Consider the following 13,948-nt stretch of genomic DNA (forward strand, 5'->3'; position numbering starts at 1 on the left):
TTATACATTTATATTATTATATAACTAATTATGATATAAAAAGAATCGAATGTATAAAACTATGCCCACATTATTTATGCATTTAAAATGGGCGTATCTTTTAAAAGTTCTCAATTATCTACTTAAAATATTAGCTATTTGGGTTATCATCTCAGTTTAAACTTTTGATTTCGTAATTTATTCCATTTAACTTACTGAAATGTAAACAGCCAATTATCTAAATAATTGTCAACTCAGTCCTTGCATCAAAATTGCATATCGGATTGTTAAACTGACCACCCTCTAAGTATTATCACTTTAACTTTCATCTTCATTTTTTGTCCAAATTGCCTGCTTTAGATATCATCGTACGATATTGTTATATTAACTTAACTAAGACCGAAACATTCAATGTTTATGTATTATACTATTGCTTTAACTGTAAATATATGTATATGTTTTATTTGTTTACTAGTTATTTACATCATGGTCTCATGTCTCTATATCCACCAAAACTAACCACTAAATATTTAAGATCTAACTGTTTGATGATTTCTCAGTCCCCTCGTGCAATACTGGCGTAAGTGCAACACTCATTATATTTTCATCGCTACTGTAATAGTTGACATTTACTACACAGTAAAGCACGAGGCATCTGAGAAATGGCAATGTCGAATAATATCTCTAATAGTTTTATGTCTGCTAAGTACTATTTTAGCCTTATTAGTTCTAAGATCAGGAGACGTTCATAAAAATCCTGGACCTTCAAATCACGATTCAAATGAAAACCTATCAGTTTATCACTTAAATGCACGTAGTATACACACAAACTTGAAACAATATACAACGATGTCAATGATTACCATATTTGTAGTTTCACTGAGACTCATCTGGATAACTAGGTGTTGGATTCATCTCTAAAATGGGCCGGTTACCATTCTCCATACCGGAAGGATTGGACGTCGCATGGTGGCGGATTATTATTATATGTTAATAAAACCATTTATTGCAAACGGCCAGATGATCTTGAGGTTACAGGTATAGAGAGTATTTGGGTGGAATGCAAATTTCAAAACACCGTATTACTTGTTGCCTTATTTTACCGCCCGCCAAACAGCACAATTGAATTCTGGTCATTGTTCGAAAGATCCATTGAACTAGCCTATCAAACCACGCTTAAGGTTGTAATTTTAGGTGATCTAAATGATGACTTGCTAGCACCACGCTGCAAGCTACGGGATGTTTTATCTTTAAATAATCCCAGAAATGTTATTGATGAACTTACAAGCGTTACTCTGACGTCATCAACCGTATTAGATGTAATTTTAGTAAATGATGAAATTCAGATTAGTTCCAGTGAAACGATTAATGTCACTCCTGACATATCCGATCATAAGGGTGTTTATGCATTATTAGATTTTCCAGTTTCAAGTCCCAGGAATTTTAAACGGGAGATATTTGTATATAAGGATGGTAATTATAATAGGTTAAATACTCTTATCAAAGAACACGATTGGGAGAGTACCTTTGCAAATTCTGATATTAACTTAGTATGTTCAAAATTTTATGAAATTCTAAATAGCTATATTACATTGTACATACTAAAGAAATCAATAACTATATGTTCAAAATTTTATGAAATTCTAAATAGCTATATTACATTGTACATACCAAAGAAATCAATAACTATAAGACTAACTGATAAACCGTGGTTCAATACAGAAATACGTAGAGCGATAAGAATCAGAAACAGGTTACACAAAAAAGCTTTGAAATAAAGTAAATAATTTTAAAAAGCTTTAAAAACAAAATACAAAGAAGAAATCACAAATTTCCTGAATTCTAACGATACTAATAGCCAGAATTACTTGAATAATTTAAGGAAAGTATTAGGCCAAAATGTATCAAATGATATTCCTCCACTTTTAGACCCCAATGGAAGAATTGTTCATTCAAATTTTGATAAAGCTGAATTACTTAACAACTATTTCGGATCAATTTCAAATAACACTCAGCAAGGAGAATTACCAAAATTCAATAAGCGAACAAATTGTCTACTTGATATTCCTTTAGTCGAAGAAAGGGAAATCACAGATGTTATAAGTACACTGAAATTGAAAAAAGCCAATGGATTTGATATTAGTAACAAGTTATTGAAATATACCAAAACCTCAATATGTGTACCATTAAAATATATCTTTAATAAATCACTAGAATCAGGCGTTTTTCCAACAATTTGGAAAAAAGCAAATGTCCTACCTTTCTATAAAAAAGGAGACAGCTCTCTAGTTTCAAACTACCGACCTATAAGCCTATTAAGTACTTTGAGTAAATTATTAGAAAAGGTAGTTTTCAAACACCTGTTTAACTACTTTCATGAAAACAATCTCTTGTACAAATACCAATCAGGGTTTCGGCCGACTACTCTACTGTTTATCAACCTTTAGAAGTGTATCATGATATCTCATCTGCAACAGATAAGCAACTATATTCCTGCTATGTTTTTTGCGATATATCTAAAGCGTTTGACCGCGTATATTTACCTGGTTTGATACACAAATTAAGCCAATATGGGGTTTCAGGTATGCTAATTACGTGGTTGTCTAGTTATGTCCAAGACCGGACTCAACGGGTATTCGTAAATGGCTCTGTGTCATCAGAAATTACTCTTCAATCAGGAGTTCCCCAGGGATCAGTTTTGGGCCCCTTTTTGTTTTTGACGTACTCCATAATGTGGCTAGATTATTTGCAGACGACACGGCACTTGGGTGTAGCAAACAGTCAGTTTCAGAGATAGAACAGTCCCTAAACTACGATCTAACAAATCTCAACATTTGGGCGAATAATTGGCCTATAAACTTTAATCCAAACAAAACAAAAGCTGTTTTATTTAGCTCCAAAAAAATCCAGAAAATTATCCGAGTCTGATATTCGATAATCAAGCACTTAAAGTGGTTAAATGTCACAAACACTTGGACCATCCATATAGAAACTATTATCTCGTCAACCTCAAAATTATTAAATATTTTGCGTAAACTAAAATTCACCTTTAATAGAAAACTCTAAATAACGTATATTTGATATTCATAAGGCCAAAATTGGAATACGCATGTGAAGTGTGGGATGGGTGTAACGTTTCCAATACCGAAAAACTTGAAAATGTACAGCTAGAAGCTGCCAGGATTGTCACTGGACTAACTAAAACTTGTTCTCGTGAAGCGCTTTATTTTGAAACCGGATGGAATAAATTGTCAGACAGAGGTACACAAAAGCGACAAACTACATTTTTTCAAATTAAACATCAGAGAAACCCAGCATACTTATATGACATTCTAGAATAGTATCAACAAACACCTAAAAAATACAATTTAAGAAACATTAGCCAATATAGATATCCTTATTGTAGAACAACATTACACCAAACTTCGTACTTCCCCACAACAATTCGAGATTGGGAATTATTAGAGGACCCCATAAAGCAATCAATCAACATTAAATCCTTCAAATATCTATACAAACAAAAAATACGTCCACAACTGAGGACAAACAAACAACAAAATTGACCCCACTTGCCTTTGTAACTTAATCAGAGTCTAAAAACCTACTGTCCCCGTAAGTGGACCCTCCTAATGTGCCTTTTGGAACTATCAAGGGAGGTGATCTGAGAACTCTTCATACTGGAGGTAGAGAGGACAATGGCGGATGTTGCTGAAGCAGACAGCATACTCACTTCATCAGGTATGTTTTTGATTTCATTAAAATTCTGAATTATCACAGAAAATTTGATGTGACTGAAATACTTTTGAACAAAGGGGGTTTCTGAAAACATTCATAGGAATCTCTATCAATTTTCTATTTAAGTGAATTTTGTATTCAAAATTTATGTCCCCATCGAGGGACATTGGCTTTCACTTCAGAATTTTATTGTCCTTATCTGTGGACATCAGGTCATATTTTAAGATATTACCTTGAAATTTCAAGATATTACCTTGAAATTCCCAGATATAAACTTGACATTTCAAGATATAAACTTTAACTTTCAAGAAACAAACTTGCATTTCAAGCTACTTACATGAATTTACATGAATTTTCAAGCTGCCATCGTGAATTTGCAAGATGCCAACTTGCATTTTCAAAGTACTAACTTGAATTTTCAGGATAATAACTTGAATTTTCAAGATATTAACTTGAATTTTCAAGATACCAGGTGTAAAACTTTTGTAGAATTTTTGCTTTTTAAATTAGTAGCACTGAATTAATTAATATCTTAGGCAAATTATTGGATTCACATATATGTAGCTACTTAAATCAAAATGAGCGAATGAGTGACAGATTGTTACATAAAAAAGAGTCATAATGTGGTTGATAACCATATGTTGATAACATATCTTGTATGAAATTTCTCCGGTAAGTTTCCACTGTCCATATAAGGGTGGGTTTCGACGTAATAAGAATAATTGACCAATCTTCCTAATTATTTACATCATATTTGACCAATTAGATAATTGAGCGTCAGGGCCCGAAGCTACAAAACTATCATACTTGTGAGAATTCGAGAGACAGCAGATTCTGGCACGGAAAAGATGTAGCAATTTCTATCAGCAGACTCGCCCCAGTGAGTCTGGCTGGGTAGGGCTTGAGAGAATGACTTTAGTATTGTAATCTACTATGTTTGTATTTATGTATCCAGCTATGATATATAAAATGTAAAAACAGCTGCATTGTTATTCCTAGTAAGACAAACATCTTAACTACTGAGAAGACAGACGTATTAACTATTTAGATAAGAAGAGAATACACAACGTGAAGGAAAAGCAAAGTGAAAATTCTAGACGATCACAAGGCTACTAAGATATGTAGTAAGAAAAAAGATCCATGGGTCATACGTAGGATGTAGCGACCGGTATTAGTAGTGTGCCACTTTCCACGTCTGACAGAAAGACCCATGGTGCTACACAGGACACCAAATTTCAAGACACTAATCTGAGATTTCAAGATACAATTTTGTATTTTTAAGACAAATCAGTTTTATCTAACTCTTTACCTTCAATACAAGGGCGATTATCACTTTAAACTGTTTCTTAGAAGTCAAGTTAGTGCCTTGGAAATTCATGGTAGTATCTTGAAGATTCAAGTTAGTACCAACTTGTAAACAATTACAAACAATCATTCAGTGAGGATCCATATTGGGGTTATCATGATTATAAGTAATATTACAAAAACGATCATTACAGAGTTTGTGCGGCCTCTCATTTTTCTACCTTTCCAATCGTTTTCAGCCCATTGTAAACGGATGATGACGATGATAATGTTAATGATGATGCTGATGATAAATTACCGGTATATTGCTACCGGAATGTACCAGAAATAATTTTTCCCGTGTATTCGATCGTGTGCGAGTCATCGATTGTTCACATACAGACTGCGACCTCACTTGTATTGGTTTCGAAAATTAGAAGTTTAAGTGGCTGAATCAATAAAAAAAAATATTATTTCAGTGACCTACTCCTGTGGTCAAAAGAAGGCCTGTTCTTGGATATAGAATGTTGAACCCATCCAATTTATATTATTGATATACACTTGTAACGTCCTCGGATGTGAGCGTTTGTGTAGTCGGATGTTGGTGTTCACCATACACAAAGTCCCCATTTGTCGGTATTAAAACATAATGTGCGTCCTCGGTTGGTCATTAATAACTGTTCTATCGCGATATTGCACCGCAAATCAATTATAAACGGTTACATTGTCGTTCTTCCCATGTGTGGTCAAAGGTGGGGGGGGGGGGCAAAAACATAGTTATTTACAGGTTAAAGTCCACAAGTCGATTGTTCACATATCGTCTGTACTACCTCAGTCAGATTGGTTTAGAAAATTAAAAGTTTAAAGTGGCCGAATCTTTTAGTGAGCTGCTCCTGTGTCAAAGGGGTCTGTTCTCGGATATAGAGTGTTGAACCCATTCAATTTATATTATTGAGATACACTTGTAACGTCCTCGGATGTGAGTGTGTGTGTACTCGGTTGTTGGTGTTTACCATGCACAAAGTCCCCAATTGTCGGTATTAAAACATAAATTATGCGTCCTCGGTTGATCACATTAATAATAACTGTTCTATCGCTAAATTGTGCCATACATCAATTTTAAACAGTTATATTGTATTTTTTCCCATGTGTGGTCCGGGGGGGGGGGGGACAAAAACGTAGTTCTTTACAGATTAAAGACCACAATAAGTGTCAAGACCACAGTATGATAGTATAGAAATGAAATGAAATGGGGTTTAACGTCCTACTGTTCTGCTTCTATTCTGGGCTAATGAAGACGGGCATACGCCATTCAGTGTGCCATGAGGGAAATTTTGCCCGGGCAGCGGCACTATCGCCTACTCTTATATCGAATTCCAACTGCCAAATGATCCTTTACGTGCATTCCAATGTTTACACGGGACCTCGGTTTTTCGTCTCATCCGAAGGACTAGACAGCTGTCCTTGTCAGGCCCTCCGTCCTGCATGACTGACAAGGGACCTCGTTTGGCAGCGTTCTCATACTTACACCATGCATGTCTTCCATTAGGCGTGACTAGCATAGGGACTCGGTCGGTCGTATTTCCTCAATTATTTGCATTTCTGCCGTAAAAAGTCAAATGCATAAAATATATAAATTGAGGTATAATTTATATCTTTTCATAATCGTTTAATGTAATAGAGTTCATAAATAACGGTGCTTTTCAGCTACATGCAATATTTATCAAGACCTCGATTAGGAGAATCCAGTCAAAGTCCTCGATTTACACCATTTACATGTATATGTGTGTGTGTCTGTTGGTCGCCTACAGGGCGCAATTCTTACTCGATTTTCTTCAAACTTTGTATACATATCCCTTATACCCTACGGATGATCCCTATTGTTTTTTGATGTATGCCCGACCCCAGGGACAGAGCCACACACATTTTATGTATTTGTTTGTTTGTCGTCTACAGACGGCATTTCTTAACGTATCATTTTGAAACTTTGCATACTTTTTGTGTGTCGCCTACAGGCCATAATTCTTAAGTGATCATCTTGAATCTCTACATACTTATTCCTTATACCCTAAGGATGATCCCTATGAGCCACGCCCATTTCTTTTATTTGTTTGTTTGTCGTCTTCAGGCCGCAATTCTTAACGTATCATGTCGAAACTTTGCATACTTATTCTTTGTACCCCAAGGAACACCCCTATCGTTTGGGGTGCATGCCAACCCCAGGGGCAGAACGCCCATTTCCTTTTTTGTGTCTGTGTCGCCTACAGGTCACAATTCTTAATCGACCGTCTTGAAAAAATTCCATATGAATTCCTTATACCCTAAGGATGATCCCTATTGTGTGGCAGAGCCACGCCCATTTCTTGTATTTATTTATTTGTCATCTACACCTTGAAACTTTACATACTTATTCCTTCTATCCTAAGGAAAATCCCTATTGTTTGTGGTGAATGCCCCCCCCCCCCCAGGGATAGAGCCGTTAGGATGACCAGAGATCAAGCACCAAACAAAATTTTCAATGTGAATGTAAATCAAGCTGCACTACAGATAGATGTATTTGTTACAAGTGAAAACTTTCTTCTATGGATTTGTGTATATTGTTCAAATATAAAGGTGACAGCCAAACATATGCTTACAGTGACATTGATTTTAATAGTGATGATGATATTGATGAAATTATGTATTTTTTATAAGTAGGCCTACGCCTGTATTTTTACACAAAAACACATACTTATGGAAAAAACAGGTACTTATTTATTTGGGCGACGTTTCGAAGAGTATTCTCTCAACGTTATCAAGCTAATACAGTAATGCAAGAATTATGAGATCAATATATACAGAAAAACTATAACAACAATTCATGAAACCATACAGGACAACAAGATCAAAGGGGTTTATTCTACAAAAAACTAATTAAGTGTTAAGTGAGGCCATTGGGTATAGTTTAAGCAATTAAGTAGCTATGATGATAGATACAATACTACCGACAGTATAGTACCTACAATACAATTATGATATACCATGGTTTGTTTAGATAATGGTAATTAACTTTATTTATCTGTATGATTAAGTGTACAATTAGACTAGAATAAACCATAAGTTGTAATAAATCTAAGAAATAGAGTGGATATAACTGATAAGTTGATAATAATATTAGAAAAATGAAAAAAATAAAACTAATAAAAAATGAAGAATTTAGGTGTATTTGATAAGTTCATCATAAGCACTAGGCAGGAATATCCCTGTGTCGCGGTTGGGGTCTGGACTGTTTCTTTTTATTTGTATGGCCTCAATAATTTTGCGGGTTTTTTCTATCGGAAGGTTGGCTTTGATCTTGCTTGATAACGTTGAGAGAATACTCTTCGAAACGTCGCCCAAATAAATAAGTAGCTGTTTTTTCCATAAGTATGTGTTTTTGTGTAAAAATACAGGCGTAGGCCTACTAATAAAAAATACATAATTTCATCAATATCATCATCATCATCCGACGGTTTCCCCTTGTCAGTGGTGCAGGCGGAGGGGCTGACAAGGTACAGGGACAGCAGTCTAGTCGAGGTCCCGTGTATACATTGGTGTGCACGTAAAAAGATCCCTTGGTAGTTGGAATTCGATATAAGCGTAGGCCATAGTGTTGTGCCCGGGCAAAATTTCCCTCATAGTACACTGTATGGCGTATGCCCATCTTCATTAGCCCAGTACATGTATAGGAGCAGAGCAGTAGGACGTTAAACCCCATTTCATTTCTAATTCATTTTACTAGAACCATTTTGCTTAGGTAATTACTGTTTGTTTTTCTCTTATATGTACTTTTATTTACTGGTTGGTATATATCTTTTAATTTGGTACAGTGTATAGCGGAACAAGACCTGATCTGTGTATAAATACATGTATTCTGTGAATATAAGAACCTGAACAGCACATTAGAAACCGTTCTCCAGTATTAATACACTTTATAAATGCTGATGTTATTATTATTATTATTATTATTATTATTATTATATACATTTTTCATTAATACTAGTGGTGTATGGTATTGTTGTGTACGAGGAAATTTATATAATTTGCAATTTGTTTATTTTTTTTTTTATCTCTTTCTTTAAATAAATATACATATCTTTTACCCTCTTATAGGGGGGTTGGGTTGCCGAATGGGTAGCATGTGCGCGCTGTATCATAAGGTCTGTCCACTGGCGTGGTTTAGATTCCACGGTTGTACGTGACAGGGAGAAGGGTTGCCTGTCCAGCCTCATGGGTTTTCTCCGGGTCCTCCGGTTTCCTCCCACAGCTAAAGACCACTACACGCAAGCGAATTATTGGAATAAAATGGAACCATGCGTTATTCCAGAAAATACCTAGTTTGTGTCGAGTGGAAGTGACCCCCCTCTCTCTCTCTCTTCGCCGTCTTCACCGTGTCAATGCAATATTTAACAGGTGGTATTATCCAGTAATCCCGGCATATTTGCAGAGAAGTTCTCTCTGACAAATGTAAACAAGCCAACGTGCTACGACTCATAAAAGGTATTCACTGGTCTATTTATGGCTATTGACCCGTGACCCTATGACGATCTTTGCTTTTATAGTTTCTGATTGGCTAAGAATTTGATTTTTTTACCCGATTATGGCTACACTTGACAAATATAGTTCGAGACGTAATTCGAGTGCAAGAAGTATTGTGCAATGCATCGGAAAAGAAATGTATGCGACAGTGACGGCCTACTGGTTTACTCATGTAACAAAGCGTCAGATTTTCATCCGGAATTTGCTGGGACGAGATGAAACGATTTTCGGGGCTAAATCACAGCCTAATTATTCTGACGAATTTTACGCCCAATAATTTCCCTGATATGCTCAAATGGATTCAGGTCGGCGCTCCAGGTTGGTCATGGTAGTGTAGCAACGGTCTCCTGTCGTAGAAAATCAACAATGGCACGCGAACGTTGTAATCTAGAGATGGCGTCCATAAAGATTGGCCATGTGAGAAGAGGGTGATTCTCAAACTGGCGCACTACAACCTTTTCTATGATCTATGGAAGAGGCGATAAACTGCGGTTGCAAGAAATTGATTTTTGGGCAAAAAACGTTTTATGGGGCTAAAAATGCGTTTTTGAAAAAAAAAGGTTCTTGCAACCGCATTAATCAGCTCTTCCATACGTGCTAGGTATTAGTATTCTATGTATCCTGGCACAATTTTTATTTTTTTGGACCATTTTATTTTGTCTGTTAGTGGTTACCCACCGCACAAATTGTCTGGCAGTGGTCATTTATGATTCCCGTCGTGATACTGAACAACTCCAAAGCTGTTTTAGGTGGTACAGATTTCAGCTAATCTAGCCTAACTGTGGTCTGGAATACTCACCACTACAAATGTCTGGCAATTACATAGCTCTGTCGGGGGTACTCCACCACTAGAAATGTCTGTCAGAGTGTTTTTGTAATACCTGAAGATGTACGTTACACTGCTGTACGATTTTCATGTGGTACATTTTTGAGCTAATCTAGCCTAGTTGGAGGGCATTGCATTTTGGGCGTGTAATACCACACCCACCACCAGAAACCTAGCAGACTTACATTTTGATGATACCAGATATACATGCATTGATATGATATACAGGAGAAAATTGGTTCACTTTTCAGCTAGGTTTACCCCCTGGGCTCCCGCTCTATACCCGCGCTCTGCCATCCGTCATGGATAAGAAAAGGACACTCTCATCCGACCAGTGAATTATTCGCCATGTCCCATTGATGGCGTGCTCGGAACCATGCCAGTCGTATTGCTTCCTGTAACGGGGCAAGAGGGCTTGACGATAATGAATGACCGGCAAAATCTAGGAATTCTCCTTTAATTCGATTGATTTGAAAAATAAATATTACCATTTCTTGTTTCTGCGAACCTATAAAAGAGAGTAGAATGATTCTTATAACAAAGATAAAACAAAACGACGACTTTCATTACCGTTTCGTCACCGACAACCTTGGCATGTGATACTTCCCCTTAACAGTATTATATAATATGATGATAATTTCAGACCGTATATCTTGCCATGACCCGTTCTTTCACGAGATCTATACTATATTTAGCTTACTCGCCACCGTGGATTATTATTTAGACAAATTAGATATCGAAATGATAATGTAATTGGGGTTAAACGTCCTACTTTTCCCCACCAACCGGGCTAATGAAGACGGGAAATTATATATCAAATGAACATTTGACATCAGTAGTTGACCGGCAGATTAAGATAATTATTATTTGTGGGACCGATGGCGAATCACATCTAGGCGTTCCGATGTGACGACACTGTACAAACTGATAATAGATGTCCCTTGAGAAAAGGCGTCGATTTTGTGATCATTAATATATTTATAAATATGTACCTTGGTCTTTTTTCACATCAGAAATTGTGGACAATAAGCGAGTCATCTGAAATTTAAAAAAATCAAAGCAAAATGGGTATCTCTGTCTGCAAGTGACAAAAGGACCGTCTATATAAAAACAAAGCCACAATATTTTTATTTTTGATCTGAAAGAGGGCTTGAACTTTTTTTTACTTAAATTTGAATAACATGTAACAATTTTCCAAATTTAAATTTAAAATTAGGTACAATAAAGCTAGATAAGTCTAAATATCTGATAGTGAATCTGTTGTTTTTTTCCTAACAATATTTATTGCGCTTCATAATTTAATTAATCGCGAGATTTTTTTTATTATCGTAACAACGGTAGCAATGACAATCGTGACTACACTGTTTTGTAATTGACGATAGCTCTGCTCAGAATGAAGTAAATTTACTGAAATGTTCCATGTTCTCTTTTCATTATCTATTTTCTTTTTAAATATTATTGCGAAAGCTGTCAGCTCTTTATTTTAATGTTACATAATGCATGTTTAATTTGTAATTGTTAAAAAATGAAAAACGGAGTACTTTTTTCTATGCATCGGTATCTTATTGTTGTGTAAATATTTGCCATTAATATTGTTCTAACAAGAAAGGTATTCTCTAGAAATTCGGATGAAAAAAGAACCTGTACATAGCATGTACTTGAAAGAACATGTATGTAAAAGAAACATTCACTGAAAAAAAACTTGTGTTGTTTTCAACACAAGTTAGCTGTCTCTGTTTAACAACACAAACTTGTGTTGAAACAACACAAACTTGTGTTGAAACAACACAAACTTGTGTTGAAACAATACAAACACAACACAAACCTGTGTTAAATGTCGAAACAACACAAAACTTGTGTTAAAATTTGTCAAACAACACAAACTTGTGTTGAAACTTGTGCAAAAATCTACACAATACTTGTGTTGAAATTTCTGAAACTTGTGTTGAAATTGTTGAAATTTCTGAAGCTTGTGTTGAAATTTCTGAAGCTTGAAACTTGTGTTGAAATTTCTGAAGCTTGTGTTGAAATTTCTGAAGCTTGTGTTGAAATTTCTGAAACTTGTGTTGAAACTTGTGTGGTTTCAAACAAACTTGTGTATAACCATCAACAAAAACTTGTGTAGTATTTCCCCCCAATTTTTATCCAGTATAGCAATCTTTCCCATTCAACACCCCTCCTTTTGCTCTGTTTAACCTGTAAAGTTTGATAAATGAAGTAACAATAATTATTTTTGTTAAATTATCATTTATTCATAAAATGATAGGAAAAAGTAAATTAATACCACCAAATCAAAACTAAATAGACATTTGGAATATTAACAGAAAAACAGAAATAATATTAGTAAAATTGTGTTATATAGTGACAAAATCCCCCCACCTTCACAAAATATAAAATAGGTATTTAAATTTTTCTTTACCCTAAAACAAGTACTGAGAATATAAAGACATGTGAGGCATCTAGAAATAACTAGCATACACAGAAAACTAACAAAAGAAAAATGCACTATTTTGCAGGAGTAATAAAATGATGTAGAACCCTTTCCTCATTAAAAAAGACAAACAAAATGAATATTTTGTACATAAAAGGAGCAAAGCATCAAGATTCAAGATTAAAATATAAAAATATCAGAGAAAATGGCAAATATTAAATAATATGTACAAAATATTTATATACAATTACAAGTCATAAGCAGGGGGGTGGGGGGCAGTGAGTATAAGGCTTTGGTCGAGAAATTTCAACTGGATTTCCCAGTATAGATCCCCCAAGTAAGTAGTGTAGGACATGGCATAGGGACAATATATAGTCGTTCGGATAGGACAATAAACCTAGGTCTCATATACACATTGCCATGCATTTTAAAGAGAGAGCGAGAAATGAGGTTTAGCCTCCACTCGACACAGGCTGGGTCAATTGGGTACAAGCCCGGTTCAAAACCACCCCCACTGCGTTCACTTTAAAGAACCCGTGACAATTGAATTATTTGACTCAATGACAGACCTTCTGATCCAATGTGCGCGTGTTAACCATTCGCCTCCCCCTGGGTTCCGTTAAAAGAACCCTTGACAGTCTCTATTTTGTTACAGCTTTGCATAAAACATATCATGTTTTGTCCAGTTACAAACCCAGGCAGATTATTATGCTCAAATGGGTCAGAAGTCAGAACAAATGTCTTGAAATTTGGGATTAAAGTCAAATAATAGGGCCGCTATTCACCCAGATCAAACATGCATTATGTCTCCAAATCTAGATTCCCTACACTTGAAATAGCACAATACTAGGCATTGCCATAAGAAGAAAAGCAAGCCAATACACCCCTAGGACCATCTAGAAAAAAGAGCTAAATTTTGGATGTTTGGGTTTGGCCCGGTTCACTGATTTTTAATTGCCTGGAATGCTATTCTAAACAACATGTCCAACTTGAGTGGCATTATTGGCCTGATATAAATAGTTCAGTTAGATAAGTGTTGATAGCTATAAACCTGCCATTGTGAGTATCAAATGACAACATTTTAATTTCTAAAATAAAAAGCTCTTTTTATATATAACATTTTTATTAACAGCTTA

At 35.4% G+C, this 13,948-nt stretch overlaps 1 protein-coding gene across 2 annotated transcripts in view; it reads right to left on the bottom strand.

Moving 5' to 3' along the window:
* LOC126820835 (uncharacterized) overlaps nt 1-13,948 on the bottom strand; it is an 83,778-nt gene that overhangs the window by 33,893 nt on the left and 35,937 nt on the right. The window contains exons 2-3 of one of the 2 annotated variants that reach the window (XM_050548966.2): nt 11,374-11,419; nt 10,870-10,889 (exon numbers count right to left, since the gene is read on the bottom strand). The exons of the other annotated variant lie outside the window; for it this stretch is intronic. Coding sequence (XP_050404923.1) covers nt 10,870-10,889; nt 11,374-11,419 — 66 coding nt within the window. The remainder of the gene's footprint in view (nt 1-10,869; nt 10,890-11,373; nt 11,420-13,948) is intronic. 2 annotated transcript variants of the gene reach the window in all.

Source organism: Patella vulgata, chromosome 5 (genome assembly GCF_932274485.2).
Source record: "Patella vulgata chromosome 5, xgPatVulg1.2, whole genome shotgun sequence".
Taxonomy (NCBI): Eukaryota; Metazoa; Mollusca; class Gastropoda; family Patellidae; genus Patella; species Patella vulgata.